Raw genomic sequence first — 27,035 nt, 5'->3', positions numbered from 1 at the left:
GTCAAGGCTGGCATGACTCGAGTCTAATTGAACATATCAGATGATAACTTGCCTAGAAGCAAATAATAATTTGTGGAAAAAAATTCCAAACTTAAACATATGTTCAATAGAGAAAATGACCTTGTTTAGATCAGCTAGGAGCTGATATCATCCATCCTTCTATTTTTGGATAGAGTGAATGTACTTGAGCACATAAAACCGTGCAACTGGAAAAGGAACTGTATGAAGTTAAAATCACATATAAGGTTCTATAATGTTGCAATAAGTGAAACTTATCTGCCGGCTCAGAAGGATAGAAAAGATTGACATCGCTAACTCCAAATAGTTTTCGATGAGGCATCCACAATCTGCCCATCTTTCCCAATGAAAGGTTCTCGCACAAGTCTTTAACTAGGACCTAGCGTCTTTGCAACGATCATTAGAAAATATTCAAAAATATAGATGTACAAGAAAAAAGAAAAGGACATTACATTAATAAAGTTGATGCTGCAACTGCGCAGAGAAAGTCATGAAGTTTCACATTTCACAGCCCAGTAGTGCAAAATTATTTGGACATTAGCAATTTGATATACAATTCAGTTACTGATGACACTCAAGAAGAGAAGCCACTTCAAATCATGAGGGCTCCCTCTTGTTTCCCAAAAATTTCAACATACTCATCTAAAGGGCATAAAATCAGTCCTAATAAAGATTCCAAAAATTGAGATAATATCACCTAATCATCCTATATAACTAGCACAAATGAACACGATCACGGAATAACTTACATCAGCTACCAATGCCAACGTCCCCAGCTGTGGAATCCTTTCATAATAAGCTTTCACACAAGTGCTTCAATTAAAATCATTTAGCTTTCTTTTGATCAGAAACTCTTGCTCCCATAATCTTGACAACAGGATGATCCTTTGGTTGGACAAGCTTCAAATCTGGATGAACCTTCAGATCACCCATTACCAACTTTTGGCCAACATCCAACTCACTCAAATCTACATCAATGTAAGGAGGGATGACATCCGCAGGACATAGATACTTTACCGTTCTCTTGATAATATTCAAATACGACCCTGCCACATTAGTTAACTAATGATTAGTAAAAAATCCAAAAAGAAAAAGAAAGTGCAAGCACATAGGTAATGGCTATGGCCTCACATGTTATCCAGAATGAGGTCATTAATACTGAATCATCATATGGAACTCACGTAATCTGTAACAAACTAGCCAGACACTTCTGCCAACCTTGTCTGGTTCAAATACCATTTTATCCTAACTCGCTCACTGTCCCTCATGCTTAAAGCCTGTTCTTTGTCACCACTTACCTAGATAGATATGGCTTGTTTCCTTTCATCATTTTATAATTCAGCAAGGTGTAGTTTCTTTCTGAAATTGTTCATCGATTCTAAGAGAAGCACTAATTATGTAGCTCACTTTCTCAGAATATCAAGAAAACATATATTAGCTGAAAGATCTCACGCCCTCCACCCTCAAACAGATGTTGGATTCATGTGCTGAAGCACTACTAAGAGGAGAGAGAGAGAAAGAGAGAGAGAGGCATCAATTGGCCTACTGCTATTAAAAATTGAAAAGAAGCATGCTTTTATCACAACTACTCTTTACGCTTTATCCCTCTTTTAGTTGCTCCAATCTCCGTAATTAGTTTTTATAGTTAGATGGGTAAAAGGGAAGTTAAAGTTTGTGGTTTTAGTCGTATATCTGAGCTTATAATCACTTAATCAGGTTATTACCTGACAACCCAAGTTGCTCGGACTCGGGTGCGGCATCCGATACGGGCATGGATCCGAGTGTCGGATTCGGCAAAATCTAAATTTTTAGATTCGGGGGTGCGGATCCAGGTATGGATACGGGTACGGGGATTCGGCTAAAAAAATTCAAAATTATAAAAAATAGAGCTATAAAGAGAAAAAGAAAGCCATTCAAGGCCTTCCACCAACTCTCCATCTATATCGCTGCTATTGTCTACCAGAAGTCTGAATTCAGAACACAACCCCTTGACTTCTTGATTTTTCTGAAACACAAAGCAGCAAATATGAAACAAAAGTACTACAATATTGAAGGTATGCTATTTCCCAATGTCTTAAATCTGTTTTATTTTTAATTTTGAGAAATCAAAATCTCGGCTTCCCCCAAATTTGTCGATGGACTCAGGTCAAAGTATCCGAAGTTAGTTGACCGAATCCGGGACGTATCCCGCTCTCGCACCCGCTCCCGTCCCGTGTCGAGACGGGTGCGGCACCAAAAACGAAGAGTCCGCACAACTTAGCTGACAACTGATGTATACCAAACTCTACTACTCAAGGTGGATACCAAACTCTCCAATACCAAACTCTATACTCAAGGTGGATAAATTTTGAAGTGACCACAGTCTGTAAACATGTTAGAAAAAAGCATTGAGTTGTATGCTCATTAAACAAATTTATGTTCCATCAATTCCATTAAGAAAATATTTATCAACATGCAAAGACACCAATCTGATTGGCTTAATGAGTTATTACATGCTTGTAAGTGCGATAAAATTTTTGCAACACTTAAACTCTTTTGCTTTAAAATTCATTGTTTTCCTTCTAAGCCCTCATGGAAATTACAGTTGATGGCCGCCAAGGTGGAATGACAGGGACCTAACTATATTACTAGAAGATGACAGAACATAGTTGTGGAGGCCTTTCCAAAGAGGAAGAGACTGCACCATAAATGATAGTGCTGGAGAACAACTTCATGGCCCTGATGGCTTAACTACAGCTTTTCACCAAAAATGTTGGCACATCTTTAGAAATCGGGTGCTCGAAACTTTCACCAAATCTACCTTGAAGGAAGATCTGAGAAGAGCTTCATTACTCTATTACCTTAGTCCTTAAGAAAAGGGGCAACTGAATTAAGAGATTACAAGCCGATCAGTTTGAAAGGAAATATTTATACAAGTATTGCTAAAGCACTCGCTGAAAGACTAAAGAGGCAATAGATAAATTGATTTAGGGGACAACAAATGAATGGCATGATCATCAATTACGGCTAGGAGAACCTGGAGTTCTACGCAAAGATGACATAGTGAAGGCCTATGATCGTGTTAACTGGAACTTCCTCCTGAATAATAAAATGATAGGATGTGATCAAAGGTGTTTTTGATGGATGATACAATGTATCTCTTTGGTCAAGACTGTCGGTGCTAGGATGGATAGTAGGGTTTTCTTGTCTTTGCCCACCAAGGCTTAGACAAATGGGAAGAATTCACCTAACATTTTCTTTAAACGATATTGGGATTTGAACACTGATCTCCCATGGTCTATTCCAGTTTCATTGACCGTTAGACAACATACTTGGGTCTTATCTTGAGAAGAAACTTCTATGTCCACCAATAACCGTAAATATTTGCATTGAATGAATTCAAGAAACTAGTCATTATACCGCTGAGATAAAATAAAATAAAAATGGTGCAAGTGTAACATATGATAAGCTTGTTTCAATATATCCCCCCGCAAATCAGCATACCAAAGAAACTAAAGACATCATAAAAATCAGCATATGCAGCAAGTCACAAGTTACTCGCCTTTCTTCAGCCCGGGGGACACATCCTCTCCTCTAAATACGAGAGGAACATCAACCTTTAATAAAGCACTTGGTGGAGCTCTTATAAATGTAACATTAAGAGGCGCATCTGAACCAGCTTCCAGATGAACCTGAACATTGAAATAGATAAATCAGCACACCTCGCCACTAAAAGCCATGTAAAGCTCTGTTTGGCTCCAACAGCTTCATAATTCTATAAAAGGTCCTCCTTTTGAACCAAGACAAGCAATCTCGGAGTTTAAACCCACCTAAATACCACAAATCTCAGCAGGATGATAAAAATATCTCAGTGGCAACAACTGTCGACCATCATTCTGTTTTAGAAATGCCACAGGACTAGTGACAAGAACAACCCATTAATCATCATCAAACTGTTAATGTGAATATTATATTTCCAAATAGAAAGTTTTGCAAGTTTTTCACAAGCACTTTGTTGCTTTCACACTTGTGGCTGCTTAATTTATGGGGGCATCATAATGACTATTTGCTATGGAAGCTAATATCAACTCCTATATAGGACAATCTAATCCACAAAAACTTTTTAGAACCTTGCTTTCTTTGAAGCCTATATCAATTCAAGAAAGCTCCACTTTTATCCCTTTAAGTGTGTGAAACTAGGTCTAAATCTAGGGGTGTGGCCCATGAAGTGAGTGAATCATGGGATACGAAGTTCAAATCCCATTGGAGCCAAAAAAAACACTAGGTGATTCTTCTCATCTACCTAAGTTTTGGTAGGCAGAGTGATCAAATACATGTGCTAATGGGAGCTAGCAGGTAGGCAGAGTGATCAAATACATGTGCTAATGGGAGCTAGCAGGTACTTAGTGTACCCGGTGGAATAGTCAAGGTGCGTGCAACATGACCTGGATACTACCATTATCAACCAAAAATAAATGTGTGTGAATTCAATCATTCATAACCAGTGCCCTACACCTAGTAAGCATAAGATTGCAGCCAGCTTCAAAGCACTTAATATTTAAATAAGAGTATAATTTGACAAACCCAAAGGTAGGGGGATAAGCTGTCGCTTGCTGCTTAGTCAGAAACAAACAGAGTAAAACGCTAGAAGCAAAAATGAAAAAAAAAAAAAGAAAAAGAAAAACGTATCAGAAGGTATGAAAAATGTGAAGATGAATCTTTTCCCCGGAGCTGGAAAAACTTGTTCTTCCTGACTCAATTCTATTTTCAACTCAATTCACACCCTAACAAAGAGTAGGCAAAACCGGTACCTGCAGATCAATTCAAAATAACAAAACCTAAAATAAGTACCTTTCTGGGCAAAACTCGAACCTTCTCAACAACCTCAACAGAGTCAAAGTCGGGGCGAACCTCAAGATCAAACAACCTGGACAAGAAATGGGACCTACCAAGATGGTTAACTAGCTTCCTAATCTGATTAGCCTGAACAGAAATGAGCCTTTTGTTACCCCCATGTTGACCGTCTTCCTGTTCGAACACTATGCTCGGTACTCGACCTGCCTTCCTCTCTTTGGCGGCGATGTTCTTCCCCGATTTGGCGCGTGCAATTGCGTGAATGGTTTCGTCGTATTTGGGGTCCGGTTTTGGGAACTCCGGTTCTGGGTCTGGAAGAACGGCGGCGGCGGCGAAGTTGCTGAAGAAACGGAGGTGGAGGTGATGGTGGTGGAGGGAGGTGGTCAGTGCTATGCGTCGGATCAACATTATTTTTTTGAATGTGATCGAGTCCAAGAGAATGTGAGGAGTGGGGCGGAGGGGCTTAACGAGGGTTTTGAGTTGGACTGACCAGTGGGCTGTAAAACTCAATATCTGGGGATATGTTTGGAAAATATTGTTTGTTTCCTTTTTCCTTTTTTGTTTTCCATTTCCATTAAGAAAATTTTACCTCATATAATAAATTATTACACCTTATTTATTATAAACTAAAATAATTTTAAAATATTATTACTTATAGCTATACTTTATAGCAAAATACATATTTATTATATACACTACCGTTGAGGCGTGAAATACGCTAGTTATGTTCTTTCTCTCTCTTTCAGTTAGCACACGATAATTCCCCCTCTCTCAGCAAGATTTTAGGAGGAGCAAATTTCTCATAATGAATCCACCACGATTTTGCTTCTAAAAATCATGGTTCATTACTAATTGGTAAAGCTTTTGGTCGGTTCTTTCTTACTACTCTGCCATTCTTTTTTTTCTCTTCACTTTTCTTTTTAATTTTTACGAAGAAACTTCAAGTTTAGTCTTTAATGGCTGATTCAAAAACTCAGAAGAGGGTTACACGAGGTATACCCACTAAAGCTCTCAATTTTGATGGGCCATCTTTTAATTTGCGAATCACTCAAGAAGAAGCTGTATTTGCAGGTTCTGCAGCAACCATGGAAGTCGAGAGGCAAACCAAACTACGCAATGACCCTATGAAACAAGTTGAAGATGCGAAATCTTCGAAAAGAGCCACAGTTGCTAATGTTTCTAAAGTTTCGGTACACAACAAAAATGTAAAAAAGAGAAGAAAAATTAGCGATGTTTCTTCTGGGAGCAAAAGGGAAAACTGGTCGCTAAAGGAAGTAGCTCGAAAACACGGAAGGATAAGGTGATATAATTTTTTTTTCATACATGTATTTTGTGTATTTATATAACATGTCTGTTTTTACTATACATGTATTTTCTGTTTGTTTGTCCTCATACGCTGAATTTAGTTCGTACGGGATTTTGCCTATTTTGTATTTAGTTGTATTTATATGTATTTGAATTCGCAAAATAACAATTTTAGATACACCAACAGTACTGTATCAATATTGTTATGATTCAAGCTTTTTTTTTTGTTTATACTGTATTGTGAGATACAATGAAAAAAATGGATTTATATACACTTGTATTTATCTGTATTTGATGTCAGAAATCACTTATTTTAAACACAATGAAAGTACTGTACCAACTTAGTTGTATTTATTTGTATTTCAAGCATGTATTTACTTTTTTGTGGTGTTTGTATGCAGGAATTAAAATTTTTTGTTAAACACCCGCCTACTTCATTGCTGCATATCTATTCCTACACTAACACCAACATAATCTCTGACCTCAAAGAAAAGCTTAATCCACAACAATACCAACTCTTTGGTAAAACCTGTTTTGGGATATTCCTCAGTATGAAGCATTGTGAGATTCAATATCAATTGTTCAGGTGCTTCATGGTGCAAGAACTGAAAGAAAATTCTCTTGACGCATTTTTCATACATGTAAATGATACAAACATTGTACTTTTCACCTAGGGAGTTTGCGCTAGTTAGTAGTTTAAATTGTGTTTGGTGATGTTGAAAATTTTAAGTTTAACACAAAGAGGCCTAACAGGATTGTGGAGATATATTTTATCGGAGCAAAGACTGTGAAGAAGACTGATTTGGTAAAATGCTTTAATGACAAGAATTGGGGCTTTGACAACGATGAAGATGTTATTAAAATAGCATTGTTATATTTCATACATACATTCATATTATCCAGTGAGAAGAATTGCACAACCATTCCAAGGCAACATTTTGACTTGGTCGAGAGCAGGAGATATTGTGATTATCCATGGGGTAAGGAGGCATTCACCGCCAATCTCAAATCTATTAGCTAGAAGATGGATTCCCATAAGAAGTATTACAGGATTGTTGGCATGCCTCCTGCCGTGCAAATATGGTTGTACGAGTGTTGTTCAAAAGTCGACCCCAAAATCGCACTCCGAGTTGATAACCAGATTTCCAGAATACTCAATAGAAAATCCACTAACAACCATCCACCGTTTGCTTATTTGATGAACGATATGTTCAACGACGAGGAAAACCGGGTAATTTATGCTTGTTGAACCGACTGATATTACATACAATATATGTTTATGTAATTAAATGTATTTGAATACAGCATACAGTTATATATATGACTGCACATATACAGACAGATATACAGTAAGATACATAATACAGAAATACATCTTCACATTGAATACATTGTTATAAATCAATACAAAATACATGTGAATACAATATGCAGTTATATACATGACTACATAGATACAGATATACAGTAACATACATAATACAGAAAGAGAGATTTATATTGAATATATTGTTGTTTTCAGATGAAATACAACAATATTCAACAAACCGCTAGGGAGCTTGCAGTTATTCAGGTGCCTCCGGATGATGCTGATGTAGAGCAAACTCCTCTTCATATAGACCACAATGAGGAGGATTCTGATGACTTTAGTCCTACCCCCTCTTCAACCGAAGAAGAAACGTGATGCAAGCGTTGGTTCATCATCATCACTACCTCACAAGAAGTGCAAACAACAGATAATTGATCCCCCACCTGCAAAGAGTCCAATACCACATGTGTCTCCTAAACCTCCCATCCAACACGCCGCACCGCCTCTATCATACCATCATATGAAAATTCGAGAATCCTATTATCAACTCTGAATCACAAGCAGGACACTTACTTCATCAGCTAGAAACCTTCCACTCGACCCCCATCTAAGAGAAAATCAGAACATGCAACATACTCATCATGCCTGTAGAAGACATATGTCCCAAGCCCTGGTAGAAACCATTGAGAATTCTCCGAAACCCATTAGGAAATAACCAAGCCATCAGATTGAATCCCCCTAACTCAACCAAATCATGCAGATCGCCAAACCCAGGATTATTACCATAAAGCACCGGGAAAATCTCATCGCCTCCGAAGAACTAAGAGAACTAATTATTTCTATTACCGTGCTGATCCAATCTACTACCAAGATGCACTATTCCTTCGAGTTCCTTCCAAATTGCTTTCAAGTTAATACTTCTCCTTGCCAATACACTACGATCCTTACCCAAAGTTCACCACAAAAGATCCTAGCATGAAACCACGTCGTCTTAAGGCCCTTAAGCCGTTGTATACCTTCTTAAGCACCCAAAGTACCACATCCGAGATACACACTCTGAAGAGACCTTATGCAGATCTAAAGTTGTTCCCTTAACCTCTATGATACTGAAATGTAGAATCCATGGTGATATAGAAATATCGCGAGTCCCGACACCATACAATGCAAATCTCAGCTCTTGGCCTATTACAATTCTAGAAATCCCTTAAATCCACGTATGAATCTTGAACCCCATTAGAACCTTCTTGAGAGTCATCCATCCTATACAAATCTCAAATGTACCGCCCAAACGAGCCGAACGACCTTTGCTCCATTAGCACACCAGCACCCAAAGAAGTGACCCCACCTTAACGCAATCGAATAACTCTATTTTCTTAGCATATTACATCCATCACGAATAACAAACCGACTCATTTCAAGATTTCCATATATCCATAAAGTGTAATACATCATGCATCCAGAAATTTCCTTGCTCGAGTCATCCTCAAAACCAACCTCTGCAAGTCATAACTGATCCACAAGTATGCCTCAGACCAATACTAATACAACACGTAACCATGCAATCAAATTGTCGATAGCAGACTCCCCCACTTGGCTTGAAGCCATCATAACATCCGATAACCCGCAATACTTTTACCCCATAACTGCCATGATCTCGCACAGTAATTCAACCACATTCTTCATGAACTCAGGTAACACAAATCATAAAATACCTCAAATCATCTACTAAGCTCACATTCACCCTCGTGACAGTCAAGAAAACTTCCTCAAGCGATCCAAACTCAAATTGCAACACATGTAACCCACCAGTATAAAGAAACTCTCAACATAATCATCATAAGAATCATACAACCTCAGAACATCCCGCAGGAAATAACCTACCCGTTTCGCCTCAAATTGGCATCTCTCCATGCCCTTTCATGGATACAACCACTATGCAAATACTAAATCTTCCTGAGTTTGAACTCGTCAACAAGACATAACAATACACTTCATTCCACAAACGAACAACTGAGGGATCACTAACACACTCGTAACTCAGGAATGTACAACACATCAAGACATAAATCAAGCACCTAATAGTCCTTTTTCACATCCCAGGCAAACTCTTCTCATCACATCCAATCCATCTGAACATATCCCGCAGTTACATCATGCTCATCATATAGCCATCCAACCACTCACCGAGGTATAAATCCTACTTCTAAGGACACTTGTCACGACCCAAAATCTACTAGTCTTGATGGTACCTAACCCAACCCGCTAGGTAAGCCAACTAATAACTATCCAATTTCAATTAACCTTTTAATAAGACAATTAAACAAAGGAATTATCTGAATCTTATACATTCCCCAAGGACTGGTAGTACAAATCATGAACTTCTAAGAATAGAGTATACAAAGCTGATATGAACTAAATATACTTTCTGTTTGAAAAGTACATAAACAGAGTTTTAAAAGCTAAGGCTACCACGAACAAGAAGCAGCTACAACAGGGATACAGGTACATCTTGCAATCCAGCTCCCATCGAACACAGCAACATCGGCATCCAAAATCTGCACACAATGTGCAGGAAGTATAGTATGAGTACAACCGACCACATGTACTCAATAAGTAACAAATCTAACCTTAGGTTAAAAGTAGTGACGAGTTGGAATATGGTCGGGTCCAACACCAATTGGCAACAACTATTTATAACAATGTAGAGCATATAAATAAGGAAGCGATTCGGAAATAAAATGCTCAACTTTATCACAATTTCCCAAAAATAGTTTCGCTTTTCAAGAAGAATAGTGAAAACCCAAATCCTTTACCGAAATCGTCGAAAAGTATGAGATAGTTTGAAAACTGTAATTTTTTCCAAAAATCTTTTCCAAAATAAGTAAGATGTTTCATTTCCTTTCCCGATAGCAAGTGTGAAATACCTCTCTATGCTCACATATCAATGTGTCTAAAAGTCATGAATGACGTGATGCCGTACAACATGAGAAAAAATGCGTCTCTATGCATGTATGTCATGTGTGCATGCCAATTCCATGTATCTCAGAGATGAATCATGTACTCACACTCTCAGAGTACTCAATCTCACTGCTTCGCACTTTTCACTCATCATGCTCAACTACTCGGTATTGTATATGGCTTATACGGCCCAGGGAAATCCATCCTGGAACATATACAACATTGACTATAAGTCACCCAGTACCGAGGAAAAAGGGCAATCCAACCCTGTGGAGAAATCCATCTCCAGGTAGTAAGTACTTCGGACAAATCCATGTCCAGGGAAATCCATCCCTCAATAGTATCATCCGCGCTCACTAGGGGTGTGTTACAGACTCCGGAGGGGCTCCTGCAGCCCAAGCACTATCATAATCATCAATATAACCGCTGCGACGTGCAACCCTATCCCATAACTGTCACTCATAATCAGGCTCTCGGCCTCACTCGGTCATCAATCTCTCCAGCCTCACCCACGGGCTCACAATGTCATGAAAACTGACCCGGAACAATGATATGATGTATCAATATGTAACAACCGAGACTGAGATATGATATGAATGCATGAATATGACTGAGTACAAAATGTCAATGAAATCAGTGAGATGACAGCAAGCAACGACCTCTATGGGTCCTAACAATATCAGCATAAAGCCTAAACATGGTATCTAGCATGATTGACAGCTCAGTTACTTTATCACATGGTGAAAACACAGATGTCAATGAAAATAGGGCCACTATACAACGTCATGGAAATAATGGAATCACAATTCACAGGGTGCACGCCCACACGCCCGTCACCTAGCATGTGCGTCACCTCAATACCAATCACACAACAAGTAATTTGGGGTTTCATACCCTCAACACTAAGTTTAGAAGAGTTACTTATCTTGAACAAGCCAATTTCAACACCGAGCAAGCCAAGCGATGCTCCAGAAATGCCATCACACGCGTAACGACCTCTGAACGGCTCAAAACTAGCCAAAAGCAACTCAGATACATCAGATAAAGCCCAAGGAAGCAATTACAAATGATAAATATCGAATCCTACATCAAATCCCAAATCCGGCCAAAAATCACACCCGAGCCCATGCCTTGAAACTCAATAAAACTCACAAAATCCGATAATCTATTTAATTACAAGTCCAACCATACTAGTTTCATTCAAATTCGACTCCAAATCGGTGTTCAAAACTCAAAATTCATATTATGAAACTTTAGGCCAAAACCCCCAATTTCTCTTTAAAATTCATCAACCAATTGCCAAAAATGAAGATAGATTCATGAAATGTAATCAAAACTGAGTAGAGAACACTTACCTCAATCCTTGTGATAAAATTTTCTTCAAAATCGCCTCAATCCGAGTCCTATATCTCAAAATATGAAGAAAGAACCAAAACCTCGATTTTTATAACTCTTCCCAACTATTCAGCATTTGCGGTTAAAATGTTGCATCTGCGACCTCCGCTTCTGCGGATGATGCCTCGCATCTGCGAAGCCCATGGAGACTGGCCCTTTCGCACCTGCGGATAACCCTCGCTTCTGCATAAGCGCAGGTGTGCCAACAACCTTCACTTCTGTGCCACTCGCCACTCCTGCGGCTCCACTGTCGCTTCTGCGACCATCGCACCTGTGCAAACCAGCAGCAGGTGCGGTCACACCAGAACCAGCAGCAATGAACCTTAGCCAAAATTTCCAAACTGTTTCGAAATCAAGAGCCCCTCGGGACCACGTCCAAACATACCAACAAGTCCCATAACATAGCACGGACCTACTCGAGGCCTAAATGCACACATAACAACATTGAAACGACGAATCACACCTCAATTTAGAAATTGATGAACTTGAAACTTCAAACTTCCACAACCGATGCCGAAACCTATCAAATCATGTCCGATTGACCTCAAATTTTGTACACAAGTCACATTTGACATTACAGACCTGCTCCAACTTCCAGAATCGAAATCTGACCCTAATATCAAAAAGTCCACTTCCGGTCAAACTTTCCAAAATTCCAACTTTTGCCATTTCAATCCAAATTCTACTACGGACCTCCAAATTATGATCCGGACACGCTCCTAAGTCCAAAATCACTCAACAGAGCTAGCAGAACCATCAAAAATCCAATGCGAAGTCAAATACCGAAATGTCAAGCTTGGCCAAATCTTTCAAATTTAAAGCTTCTAGCTGAGAATCATTCTTCCAAATCAATTCTGAATAATCTGAAAGCCAAAACTGACGATTCACATAAGTCATAATACATCATACGGAGCTACTCATGCCCTTAAACAACCGAGCGAAGTGCAAATGCTCAAAATGACCGATCGGGTCATTAGAACCTCCCCCACTTAAATATACGTTCGTCCTCGAACGTGTCCAGAGTTATTTTCAAAGCCATCAACTACAATGTAACCTTACCATGCACATACCCGGGGGTGATCCCACATCACCCTATCCCATATAGGTATGATAACACAACATGACTGAAATTTCTTAATCCAACCTAGCCCATATCCCATCAGTTAGCATGCGGAAAATACTTATCTATGCCTACATGTCAAATATGCATGTCAAGTAAATTATCTCACAGTACTACCTTCAAGCACGCTCACTCTCAACACACTCAAGGTACCTGGCTCAAAGCCCCACTTTATCACACACACAATCACTCATCATTGTACGGGTGCCTGGCTCAAAAGCCCCTCACCAAAGTACGTATATATAATATTGTACCTACGCCCACTGCTAGTATATCAGACTCCGAAGGGGCGGATCCTGCCCAAGTGCTAATCATAAGCTAATATGGCTTGTTGCGGCCTGCAACCCGATTCAAATAACAATAAAGCCAATAAGTCATGTCATGACGTGCAACCCGATCTGAATAACAATGAAGCTAATAAGGCATGTTCTAGCGTGCAACCCAATCCAAATAACAATCAGTTGCGCGCGTGTAACCCGATCCAATAATAACTCACAACCCGGCTCTATAGCCCACATTAGTCAATAACCTCTCAAGTTTTAAAGGCTCACAATCTCATAGAACTCAGCCCAAACAATATCACATATGGAAAATATTAGCATGTGATGAATTTAACATGTAGTACATAGACACTGAGATATAAGGTGCAAATGAGGAATCATGACTGAGTATATAATTACAGTTAAAGCAAACTACTCAAATCAACAAGAATTGCTCCATTATGTCTCAACCAAATAAGCACATAGCCTAGATATGATTTCTAACATGAATCATAGCTCGAATAATCAGGCGAGTAAATAAAACACGAATATAATAAAGCATGATAGTAAGACAAGTTCGGTAATAGTCTAAAATCCACTCGAATCATGAATACCCCGGTGCACGCACGACCGTCACCTAGCATGTGTGTCACCCCAACACGTCTCATATAACATAGTTCTTAGGGTTAATTACCCTCAAATATAAGCTTAGATATATTAGTTACCTCGAACAAGCCAAATCAAATACCGAGCAAACCAAACAGTACCCTAGAAATGCCATCCCACGCGAATCACTCTCCAAACGGCTCAAAACTAGCCAAAAGCAACTCAAAAACATTAAATAATGTCAAGGAAAACAAACCAAACGATAAAGGTTGAATCTTTAATCAAATACTCAAAATCAACCAAAAAGTCAACCTAGGCCCGCCCTCACAACCTGACAAAATTCACAAATTCTGACAACCCATTCAATTATGAGTCTAACGATACTAATTTTACTCAAATCCGACTACGGATCGATGTTAAAAAATCAATTATTCACTTTAGGAAAGTTTAGACAAAACCCCCCAATTTCTCTTTTAAAATAATCAAACTCCGAAATCGAAAATGGAACCATGTAATATAATTAATACCGAGTAAAAAATACTTACTCCAATCCATGTGGTGAAAATCCACACAAAAATCGCCCAAAACCGAGCTTCAAATCTCAAGTTGTGATAAAATGAACCAAAACCTCAATCTATAAACTTCTACCCAGCTCTTTCGCATTTGCGAACAAGTGGCCATTTCTGCAACAAATATTCAGCTTCTGCAGAGTCCACTGAAAAACCATCCTCTCGCACCTACGGACAAATTCCCGCTTTTGCGACAGCGCATGTGTGATCATCTTCCGCTTCTGCGAAACTCCTACCCAGTCAGCCTTTCCACTTCTGCGCCTCAACTTTCGCTTCTGCGATTCTGCAAATGCGCCCCTTCCTCAGCAATAGCGGACATACCTGACCTGCCCAAAATGTGCTTCTGTACCACCTGTGCCACTTCTGGGGCTCCGCACCTGCGCCCAAATTTCTGCAGGTGCAGTCATACTAGATATTAGCCAAAAACCAACATTAACCAACATGACTCCAAATGGTCCGAAATCCGTCTGAAACTCACCCGAGCCCCTCAGGACCCCGTCCAAAGATACCAACAAGTTCCAAAACATAATACGGACCTACTCGAGGCCTTAAATTACACATAACAATATAAAAACCATAAATCGCACCTCAAATCAAACTTATTGAACTTTTGAACTTTCAACTTTCAAAACTCATGCCGAACCATATCAAATCAATTCGGCATGACCTCAAATTTTGTACACAAGTTCCAAATGACATAACAAACCTATTACAACTCCCGAAATAACAATTTGAACCCTATATCATCAAGGTCAACTCTCGGTCAAACTTATGAACCTTCCAAACTTTCAGATTGCCAACTTTTGCCAAATAGTGCTGAAACCTTCTAAAAACATCCAAATGCAAATCTGGGCATATGTCCAAGTCCAAAATCACCATTTGGACCTGATGGAACCATCAAATGGCTGCCCCCTTTTCTGGTTGAGGCTCGGCCTTTGACTCCGCTTACCTCTAGCAGTAAAGTTTAACCACTAAGTTTGGGATGGATTGGTGTGGTTCCTCTATGCCTAGGACACCAGAATACCGAACCATGAACGAAGAGCAAACCCTGGCTGCCTTTTGGAAGCACCTGCCTTCCATCGATCCTACACTTGTGGGTGCAGCCATGCAGCGGATCCGGGACCGCATTAGCTTCCTGGAAGACAGGAAATAGGCCCTCCTCCAAGAACAGCTCTTTTCCCAGCCCACATCATAGTGTGGAATCTAGATCCTTTCATCGAGCACCATTCTTTTAGATAGAAAGGTGTTCTGGAATCTTAATGATTCTCTAGTCGAGATGGTGGAACAAACTAGAGATTAATTCATTTATTTAGAGATCCAAGAAGTCACGAGTTAACCCTACAAATGAAATAGGGATTGAAAGAGTCAATATTCACCCACGAAAAGTCGCTTCTTTTTTCGGGTATACTGCTTCGTTAAGTAGCGGGGGTTGCAAGTTTATCACCATTTGAGTATCGTTTAGCCAGTGTTGTAGCTCTCCTTTCTTTGTCTATTTATCTAGGAACTTCTCTAATTTTATAATGACAAAAGGAGGAATCAATCTTGACTGATTAAGTACGATCTGTCTTCACACCTCACGGTGCTTACACCTATCGCCTATCGGAACACCAACGCAATCTTGAAAGCTGAAATGAGTCTTGAATTAGAATCCGTTGTTCATATAGTATGTTGGAAAGTTCATTTAGACTAGGAAGAGACGCTTTCCCTTTCTACCGGCGTCCCTGGTGGGCCTAATGCGGTAAAAAATCTTTTTAAAAGGCATCTCAGCTAAAGAGGACTGAGAACCATAAGACGAGCACCAAAACGCTAGCACAAACTGCTCCCGTAATTGAGGCTACTCCTGCTATAATTCAAGGGCTCATCAGCACAAATTTCTCGAGGAATAGTTAAACGGGTAGGAGATAATAACGGAATAGTTGTGTGCACTAGTGGACCTTATACTTATGTACCCGGGCTAGCGCCCTCTCTCTAGCAGGATATTATCTGTTCTTATTCATATATTACTTTCAATTATTTAAAAAATGCACACATAAATAAAAAAATATTAAGATATTCTTAATGATATTCGGGCTTCTACCCAGTAGAGTCTTCCATAACTGATCGACCGGTGAAAGGATAGCCGGACCCGTTGAAAGCCAATAGTTATTGATGGCTCGGAAAGAAAGTTGGGCTAGGTCTTCTTCACTTAGAGAGTAGATTGGCTTGGTCTTCAGTCTACCCTAATAAAACCTAAAATCTCACTCCCTCACTTATTTAACAAGTAGTAACCGGAATAAAAATTTTCCAAAATGGTGTCAACCGGTAATATAATGTAGCTAGCAAAAGGGGAGGACGAAGTCGTAGGAGATTCGGTAGAGGTCTTTATTCATGTAATTTCCGCGATGAAATGCTTATTAAAAAGGTTCATAGGTGGTAGTTTAACGGCCCAAACGTTTAGCATTCCCTCACGCTTGGCGCCAATGAGATTTTTATTTTAGAGATAAAAGAAGATTATGCCTTCGCCATATAAATAGTAAGAAATACTTTCAGTAACACTTATTCCAACAACACTGAAATGGATATCATCGGACAACTTGCAACAATTCAAGAATCAATTCAAGCGAATAAAATGAGTTCGTCACTTTTTTTCACAAGGGAAGTAGACTACTCAAGAATTTTCTATTTTATTTGTTGGAATTGAATTTGAATAAAGAATTAATAGAAGATGGAATGGAATTGGCACAATATCGCGAAGTGGTCGCCCTTGCTCAATTTGGCTCGGACCTTGATGTTGCGACTCAGGCATTACTCAATAGAGGTGCAAGGCTGATAGAAGTACCGAAACAACCACAATATGCACCACTGCGAATTGAAAAACAAATTCAAAACTCCGATTCGAGGTCAAATACATAAAGTCAAACTTGGTCAACTCTTCCAATCTTAAAGCTTCCTAGTTGAGAATCATTCTTCCAAATCAATCCCAAATTACCCGAAAATGAAAACCGACGATACACACAAGTCATAATACATCATATGAAGCTACTCATGCTCTCGTACCATCAAATAGAATGCAAATGCTTAAAACGACCGGTTGGGTCATTACACAGCTCCCAGCTCCTTCTTCGCGAACGTGACTGCCCCATTGCGAAGGCGAAAAGCAAATCTCCCCAGCTTCGAAATACACTCCACGATCCTGAGACCTAATACGCTATCGCAAAGCACACCAGACACCAACAAAATCTACCAAATTCTACATGCTCTGGGTGGTCTGAAACTCACCCGAGCCACTCGAGACCCCGTCCAATCATACCAGCAAGTCCATAAATACTACCCGGACCTATTCGAAGCTTCCTAACATGTACAATATTATCACATTAACGAATCAAATATCAAACCACAAGTTGAAATTATTTTAGGTTCAAGAACTTCGAAACTCCCAACCAAGCGTCTGATTCATGCCTAAACACTTTGGATCACAACCCAACTTTGCACACAACTTCCATAAAAAAACATGATCCTATTCCAAGTTCTCGAACAACAATCGGATTCTGATATCATCAAAGTCAACTATCGATCAAACTTAAGAACTCTCCAATTCTTCAAAATGCCACTATCGGCAAATAGGCTCAAATCTTCTAGGAATCTCCAAATCCAAATCTTAACATACTCCTTAGTCCACCATACGAACCTATTAGGACTATAAAATCACCAATCTGAGATTGTTTACACAAAAGTCAAACCTTGGTCAACTCTTCCAACTTAAGGTTTCTAAAATAAAATTAAGCATTCCAATTCACTCCCGAACCCCATGAAAATCAAAGCACCTATCCCGGTAAGTCATAGAATATCAAATACACATAGAAAAAATATCAAATAGAGGAAGGAATTTAATTACCCAAAACGACCGATCGGGTCATAATAATATGAAATCGAATAAGCGAATGAGTAAATCTATTGGACGATTCGAGTTGTGGGAGGCTTGTAGCGAACTTATGTGTCCTAGATGGATATTGATAAATATCTTGGGTTATGTTTTAATGTATTTCGGATATCTAATTATAGATATTAAATTTTTGGTGATGTTTGAGCATTTTAATCAATTGGAGCATCGTAATATTATTTAGAGCTTGAAGCTTGAAGTAAGTTGACTAAAACTTACTCTTTTCGAGAGATTTTCTCTAAGTCATGCTTTGTATTACATGAGATTGTTTGTATATATACTTCAATACTTGTGGGAACAAGAGGCGAATGGTGTAATCACGTATCTTGAATTGTGTTGCATATAAAAGCTCTTGTTATTTTATAAAAAGAAAATTCTTGTTTTAAAGGACTTGATGTCAAATAACACTTGGGGTAAATGTTATAAGTCTTATTAAAAACTTATGTTGATGATAAAAAGATTAAACATTTAAGTTCTATTGTTATCTTCATTTTATAAAAAGAGAAATGTAGTGTTTTAAAATCTTTAAATTTGAAATTGCACATGTTAAATATTTAAGGATTGAAATCTCATTTTGTTAATTGCGTTAATATGAAATGAGAACGAATTTTATTTGATTTTGTTCAAATGGTTTGAATTGACTATAAATGTCATGATTTTATAAAATTGATACTTTGAGGCTATTGACTATGAATCTATTTTTGGAGTATCAAATATTTTGGGAGTTACTTGTGTTCACCGAGGTTGACTGTGGATATATTATATTCGTCGGCATGAAACTACATGTGACGGCATATGCGTAGATGGCCACTTTGTGGTATAGATCAGGACAAAGTGCCCCCTTGAGAGGGTACTATTTTGTGCTATTATTAGCATCACTGAGTCGATTCGTCCAGTACTACGATGAGACGACCTAAGAAAGTTGGGTATATAATACTTGCTTAAGTACATAACCTAGTTGACTTTCTTGTGCAAATGATGGTATAGTACTCTCGGTGAAAAGTAATGAATGTTTTTCTTATGTTTAGGCAAGCCGAAAGTGATTTCAATGACTTAATGGAATTAAAATAGTTTAATATAATTTTTATTAAAATCATGGATTGAGATAAATATTTTGAAATTTATATCACGGTTTATATTTCATTTGTCTTTTCATTTAAAATGATAAAGAGCATGAATTGATATAATATTTATCGTTTTATATCAAATGTTGGTTGCATTATTTTTTGTAAAGCCTTGTCCTATGAACTTGAGTTAGAAAGAGTCTATGACACTTATGGAGTACTGTGGTGGTGTACTCAGCCTTCAACGGCCCCTCTCTGGGGCTTCGCTTACTTTACATGTCTCAGGATGAGGTATGATTCATGGCATGCAGACATGGATAGGATGACTCTCTTCGAGAGGTATATGGTGATGCACCATTCCTATTTCGTGATAGCTATCATGTTGTTTTCTTATTCTCTTTTAGTCGGGCATTGACTCAAGTGTTTAGTTCTATTCGTTGGTATAGATGCTACATATATAGTTATGATATGTTGTAGTAATTGGAGTGTACATGACATATATGAAGAGATATTTATTTTATTTAATTTCATTATTATTATAAAATGTGTCATGTATGGTTTTGAATTGGAACATATTTCATGATTTAAATTGAAAACGTATATGATTTTCAAAAAAAGCTTTCTAAATTAGATTGATTTTCATGCATATGATTTGGGTGCAATATGACTTGGTGTGCACGTGAATTTATGTCGTGACATGGTAGATCAAGAGAGTTCATGTAAATTGAGGATTAATGTTATGCATACTATGCTTGTGATGATATTTTAAATTGGTTGTACATGAGGCGCGTGAAGTAAATAATTAGAGCGGCTTCACTTTTTCAGAAAAATTATGGTGTCTCACGATAAATAAAGCACGTGTACTGAAAAATTGAGGTGGAAGGCCTACTTTTCTCAACAAGAAGTGGCTTGAAAAAAGTAGCTTTTTTTTTTTTTTTATCCTTAATAGGGAATAACATAGACGTAATACTACTAAGTACAATAGTTGGAAAGCATAGAAACTATGAATTTTCACAAATGCCCCTAAAACTCAGAGGGATATCAACTAAGTGGTGCCTACTTCACCTATTTATGTAAAAATAGTACGGACTAGTCAGTTTTCGGATTGATAATTCAAAAATAGTCGGCGTTTGCAAAGTCAGTAAAAAATAGTCATTATTTTGCTGCAACACGGACCGATCCAGCATAATATACTAGAGATTGGTGCACCTGTGTATGAACTTCCAGCATATTATGCTGGAACTCCAACACGCGGAAAGTTCCAGCATAATATACTGGAGATTGGAGCACATGTGTATGAACTTCCAGCATATTATGCTGGACCGGTATATTATACTAGAACTCCAGTATTATACTGGAACTCCAGTATATTATGCTGAAATATTTTTCGGATTTTGAACAGTGTTTTCGTTCAGATTTATCTTTACAAGAAAAGTGGCTAAATTTCGATTACTTTTGAAACTGTGGCTATTTTTCAATTACTACTTATAAATCTAGCTATTTTTGAATTTCTTTCACCAATTTCTACGACACTTCTTATATGGAAAGACTAAATAACGATTTTCAAATTAAGATCAATATATAACGAAGCACACCTTGCTAAGTGTGTATTAATGACTCCAAAGGCAAAGTGCTCAAGAGTTATGAGAGCGTAGTGACTCAAGTCTTTTTAAAATTAGAATCGTTTGCAGAACGGTGCTTACACTATTAAAATATCCTACGAAAATATTTTTTGTTAGACCAAGGGATAGAAGGAATTTAATCTTCCATATAATTTATTTGTCCAAAGGAAAGCACTCATATTAAACTAAATAAGAGTAGTACAAGGAGGATTATTGTGATGTGTCATGAGCACATTAGAACAAATTTGGCATAAATTACTATTCTTGCTAACATTTGTATTACATGATAGAAAAGAGAAAGTAAGTGGAGTACTAGCTTGAGCAGGTATGAGTCGCATGTGTATAGTCCCACCCTTGTCAGCATTTGAAATATCGATAGTAAAAGATGGCGAGTTGTAAAAATTTTACAAAAACGATTCCATGGCAGAGCAACGTAACCATGTTTGGCAAGTAGGTCTGCTAGTTGGTTCAGCTCCCTCTCCACGTGCGTCACCTGTGGATTACCTAGCTGTGTGATCAAGAACCTGCAGTCATAGATAACATTAGCATAGTATAAGTTTGGTGAGAATGAGTGATAAAACCTCCTTGGCATCAATGCATATTTCCAAAGGAGTTGCAGCAAATTGTTGCGCTAGCTTAAGACCCTACAGTAACGCCAATAGTTCGGATTAATATTAGTAGTATCAATGAGGTGACAAGAAAAGTTTCACAACCCGATTACCCTGAGAGTCACGGATCACTCTTCCTATACCACCTTGTCCAGGATTATACATAGCAGCTCCATCTGTGGTAAGCTTGAAATAACCAGGTGGTGGTGAGGTCCATTTTAGAGGGGGTGGGAATTTTAGATAAATGAACCTGCTTTTGATGGGCATATAGTAAAACTCGCAGGCTTTGGAGTATGTACTGTTAAGGTTGACAGGTATTCATTTATTATGGAAAAAGCTATTGTTGTGAGTGTTCCGAAGTTGCCATAGACAAAATGGAAGAAACAACAACAACAACAACCCAATAAAATTCCACAAGTGGGGTTTGGGGAAGGTAGAGTGTACGCAAACCTTACCCCTACCCCAAGGGGTAAAGAGACTGTTTCCGATAGACCTTCGGCTCAAGCAGACGAAAAAGACAATATATTAGTACCAACAACAGAAGGCATAAAAATAATAACAGAATCAAAAGTACCAGAAAATAGATGAAAAACAATAACAGTAGCATGTAAGAAAGGCCCGATGTTCTGAAAAGTGAAAGAGAAGTGTGGACACAACAATAACCACTAGCACTCTAGGACACAACCCTTTCAGACTAGCCTCTCACCCGGTGCGAAGTAGAAAAGATCTCCGCTACCCCCTATCCTACAACCCTAATGCTAGACCTCAACACTTTCTTATCAAGGGCCTTGTCCTCAGAAATCTGAAGTCTCGCCATGTCCTGCTTGATCACCTCTCCCCAATACTTCTTGGGCCGCCCTCTACCTCTTCTTATACTTGTCAAAGTCAACCGCTCATATCTCCTTACTGGGGCGTTTGGACTTCTCCTCCGCACGTGCCCGAACCATTTGAGTCTAGCTTCCCGCATATTGTCATCCATCGGGGCCACGCCCACCTTCTCACATTGGCCGCTTTTGCGCACGCGCATATGCGCCCTGGCTTTCGCTTCTTCGACCTTTGCTCGTGCGATTTTTCTGTCACTTCTGCGACCATCGCACCTGCGCAAATTCAACCGCAGGTGCGGTCATACCAGAACCAACAACAACCAGCAATAACAACATGAAGAAAATTGATCCGAATTAATCCGAAACACGCCCGAGCCCCTCGGGACCCCGTCCAAATATACCAACAAGTCCCATAACATAACACAGACCTACTCGAGGTCTCAAATTATATAAAACAACATCAAAACGACGAATCGCACCTCAAATCAAAATCTATGAACTTTGAACTTTCAAATTCTATATCTTGTGCCGAAACACATCAAATCAATTTGGAATGACTTCAAATTATGCACACAAGTCATAAATGACATAAAGAAGCTATTTCAATTTCCATAATCAGATTCCGACCCCGATATCAAAAAGTCAACTCCTCGGTCAAACTTTTCAAAAAATCAACTTTCGCTATTTCTAGCCTAATTCTACTATGGACCTCCAAATAAATTTTTTTCGGACACGCTCCTGAGTCCAAATTCACCATAAGGAGCTCCTGGAAATATCAGAATTCAAATCCGAGGTCGTTTACACATAAATCAACATTCGGTCGATAGCCTCCGTAGTTGAACGACCCGGCATGAACCCGAACTGGTTATAAGATACACACACAGTTTTTCTCACCCTCTTTTCCACCACCCGCTCCCAGACTTTCATGGTATGACTTAGTAACTTGATACCCCTATAGATGTTATAATTCTGGATATCGCCTTTGTTCTTGTACAACGGTACCATCGTGCTCCACCTCCACTCATCCGGCATCCTCTTAGTCCTGAGAATAATATTGAACGGCCTAGTCAGCCACTCCAAACCTGCTCTACCCACACTCTTCCAAAATTCAACCGGAATTTCGTCTAGTCCGGTCGCTTTACCCCTACTCATCATACGCATAGCCCCCACGACCTCATCAACCCTAATGTGTCTAATGTACCCTAAGTCTCGGTGACTCACGGAATGTCCCAAAACACCTAGCACTATATCCCTGTCTCCATCTTCATTCATAGGTCTATGAAAGTAAGTCTGCCATCTCCTTTTAATTTGTGCCTCTCCCATCAATACTCTGCCGTCCTCATCTCTGATGCACCTCACTTGGTCCGGATCCCGAGCCTTCCTCTCTCTTGCCTTGGCCAATCGGAAGAGCTTTTTATCCCCGCCTTTATCCGCCAGTTCCTCGTACAGACGAGCAAACGCAGCAGTCTTAGCCTCTGTGACCACCAACTTTGCCTCCCTCCTAGCTATCTTATACCTCTCTAAGTTCGTTCTCCTCTCCTCCCCGTCTGTGCTCCCTATTAACCTCAGGTACACCGCCTTCTTCTCTTCTACTTTTCCTTGGACTACTTCATTCCACCACCAGTCGCTTTTGTGCCTGTCAATGTATCATTTTGAGACCCCTAACACCTGTTTTGCCACCTCCCTAATACAGTCTTCCATCGTCGCCTGGGTAAATCTTGAAAGCTAAGGTGATTATCCCTGTGGATCAAAATCGTAAGACAATTCAAAGGAAGTGGATGACTTCTTGCTAAAATATGGATAAAGGTGCCATGTCACGACCCAAAATTTCAGCCACGGGTCGTGATGGCGCCTAACATCCGCTTGCTAGGCAAGTCAACATTAGCTACACAATTATTCAATTTAATAATTTAAAATTAAAATATTAAGAAATAAGACTGAAATAGTTTGAAATATATAATAAAAACAATAAACATCGCTGTCTAGTCTAATCCCATAAACTAGTGTCACAAGTACATGAGCTACTAGAATATTGCAAACAAAGTCTGAAATAGAGTATAACTGTCTGATACAAATTAAATAATATATAGATAGGAAGGGGACTTCAGGGTCTGCGAACGTTGTGCAGCTCTATTTCAAGTCTCCTGAAAAAATGGGTCCGAGAAATCTCCGCTACGCGTTGTTGGGACTAACACCGGGATTTGCACAGGAAGTGCAAAAAGGCAGCATGAGTACAACTGACCCCATGTACTCTACATGTGCCAAGCCTAACCTTGACGAAGTATTGACGAGGCTATGGCAAGACACTCACTATAAACATGTACGAATATAAGCAGAAAAAACAATAACGAAGTAGAGAAACAACTATTTAACATGATAACCGAAATAACAATAATGACAGAGAGCCCCAGAATATCATCACTTCTCTTATTCAAAATACAATACGGTACCGGAAACCAACATCCAAGAATAACTACAATACAACCTCAGCGTTGCGGCGCTATTACGGCGTGCAACCCGATCCACATATACGTATATATAATACTGTTACAGCGTGCAACCTGATCCACATGTATATAATACTATTACGGCGTGCAACCCGATCCACATATATATAATAATACTATTGCAGCGTGCAACCCGATCCACACATATAATAATAATAATAATAAGAACAACAACAACAACAACAATAATAATAATAATAATAATAATAATAATAATAATAATAATAATAATATTGTTGCGGTATGCAACCCGATCCAAATATATGTATATATAATACTAACTACCAAGTACGGCATATCTCTCAAAGTAACATAAGAAGGGAACCAAAACGTTTAAATTTTCTAAGACAATCCAATAACATGGTAAAGTGAAATGGAAATCAAGCAAGGCGAATGAACAAGTAAAGACACGAGACTGGTAAAAGCATGTATCTAATAACATGTAAGAGCATACGACAAATAAAGGTGGACAATAAATGAAGGCATGAATACATGGTAACATTTAGCAAATAGAGGCATGTAACAAGTGAATGCATGTATTTAACAAGTAATGACATGTAGCAAGTAAGGCGTGTAGCAAGTAAGAGCATGGAATAAATAAAGACATGATATAACTGAAGACATGTAATTAAGTAGGTCACTCTGCATGCTTGAACATATGACAATGCATATACACTCGTCACCTTGCATATACGCCGTCCCCACACATAAATTACGTAGCAAATAGACCAATTAAGTCCTAATTCCCTCAAGTCAAGGTTAACCATGACAATTACCTCTTTCCGGAAACAAGTCCACATTCCAACACGACTTTTCCTTTGGAACAAGCCTCTAAACCAACCGAATATAGTCAAATATTGTTCAAACACATCAAAGCAAGCTTTAGAAACTACCCCCGTACAATAAAGGTTCAATCTTTAACATAATTAAAATAGTTAACCCGAGTCCATGTGGTCGAAATTCGAGATTAAGACTAAATTCCGACTACCCATTCATCCCCGATCTCGGATATGTGATGTTTTTGGAAATTTGATCTCAATTCGAGGTCTAAATCTCAATTTCACAAAATCTCTAAATTCTAACCACAATCCCAAATTTTTACTTTGAAATTTATAGATTTGATGATAAAATTCATGAAAAAGTAATTGAAATTGATTGCAAACAAGTTAAAGCTTCTTACCTATGAATTTGGGAAGAAATTGCTATCCAAAAATCGCCTCTATAAAGTTCAGGGTTCAAAAATAGTGTAAAACGAGTTAAGTCCCGAAATTTCCAACCTTTACCCAGCTGCGATGTCGCAATTGCGAACTCTTCTTCGCAATTGCGACCATCGCAAAAGAGAACTATTGATCGCATATGCGAGCAGTGTCCCAGCCACTCTGTTATCGCAATTGCGATAAGACAGCCGCATTTGCGAAGTGCCCCCTATCGCAAAAGCGAGTCTGCCTTTTCTTTTGCGAAGGCTATCCAACCCAGCGCGAGTCGCAAATGCGACGCTTAAATCGCTAATGCGATGGCCTCCAGCTCGCAAATGCGACCACTGACTTTGCAATTGCGAAGCCCCCCAGCCATGCCAAATATCACAAATGCAATCCTGACATCGCAAATGCGATGCGAGGATCGCATTTGCGAACAGGTTCTCGTAATTGCAAGACCTGCAGTTTAGCAACACCAGAAAATGCCTCAGCAGTCCAAAATATTCCAAAACACATCAGAACTTATCCGAGCCCTCGGGATCCAATTCGAACATTTACACAAGTGTAATAATATCATAGAAACTCGTTTGCTAGCTCAAATCATCAAAGTAACATCAAATATCAAGAATCAATCAGCAAAATTCAAGATTTTCAACTTAAAATATCATTTTTCCAATTTTTCACATAATGCGCCTAAACGGTCTCCCGTAACACCACGACCCCAACCAAACATGCGTACTAGTCCAAAAATATCATACAAACTTACAGAAATTGTCAAAACACCGATCCGAGGTCTTTTACCGAAAATGTTAACTGTGGTCAACTCTAGCCACATCAAAGGTCAAAAATCATATTTTCTTTAAACGTTCACATATAGACTTTCCAAAATACAAAACGGACCAACGCACGCAAGCCATAAATC

General features: G+C 38.8%; 1 protein-coding gene across 1 annotated transcript; it reads right to left on the bottom strand.

Annotated features, from left to right (window-relative positions):
* Positions 1–444: 444 nt before the first annotated feature.
* On the bottom strand, positions 445–5,366 carry LOC104110735 (uncharacterized). The gene is made up of 3 exons (XM_009620273.4): positions 4,849–5,366; positions 3,560–3,689; positions 445–1,064 (listed from the first exon to the last, which is right to left on the bottom strand). The coding sequence occupies exons 1-3, from the start codon at positions 5,257–5,259 to the stop codon at positions 844–846; spliced, it is 762 nt and encodes a 253-aa protein (XP_009618568.1). The 5' UTR covers positions 5,260–5,366; the 3' UTR covers positions 445–843.
* Positions 5,367–27,035: the final 21,669 nt, after the last annotated feature.

This window comes from Nicotiana tomentosiformis, chromosome 4, assembly GCF_000390325.3.
Source record: "Nicotiana tomentosiformis chromosome 4, ASM39032v3, whole genome shotgun sequence".
NCBI classification, from domain to species: Eukaryota; Viridiplantae; Streptophyta; class Magnoliopsida; order Solanales; family Solanaceae; genus Nicotiana; species Nicotiana tomentosiformis.
Note: the sequence above shows the minus strand (reverse complement) of the source record. Positions and strands in the feature narration are given on the sequence as shown.

Coding starts and splice junctions, on each gene's coding strand:
- LOC104110735 (XM_009620273.4), bottom strand. CDS start 5,259: ATGTTGATCCGACGCATAGCACTGACCACCTCCCTCCACCACCATCAC. Junction 3,690..4,848: donor TTCGAGTTTTGCCCAGAAAG/GTACTTATTTTA, acceptor TTCAATGTTCAG/GTTCATCTGGAAGCTGGTTC. Junction 1,065..3,559: donor GTCCCCCGGGCTGAAGAAAG/GCGAGTAACTTG, acceptor CTAATGTGGCAG/GGTCGTATTTGAATATTATC.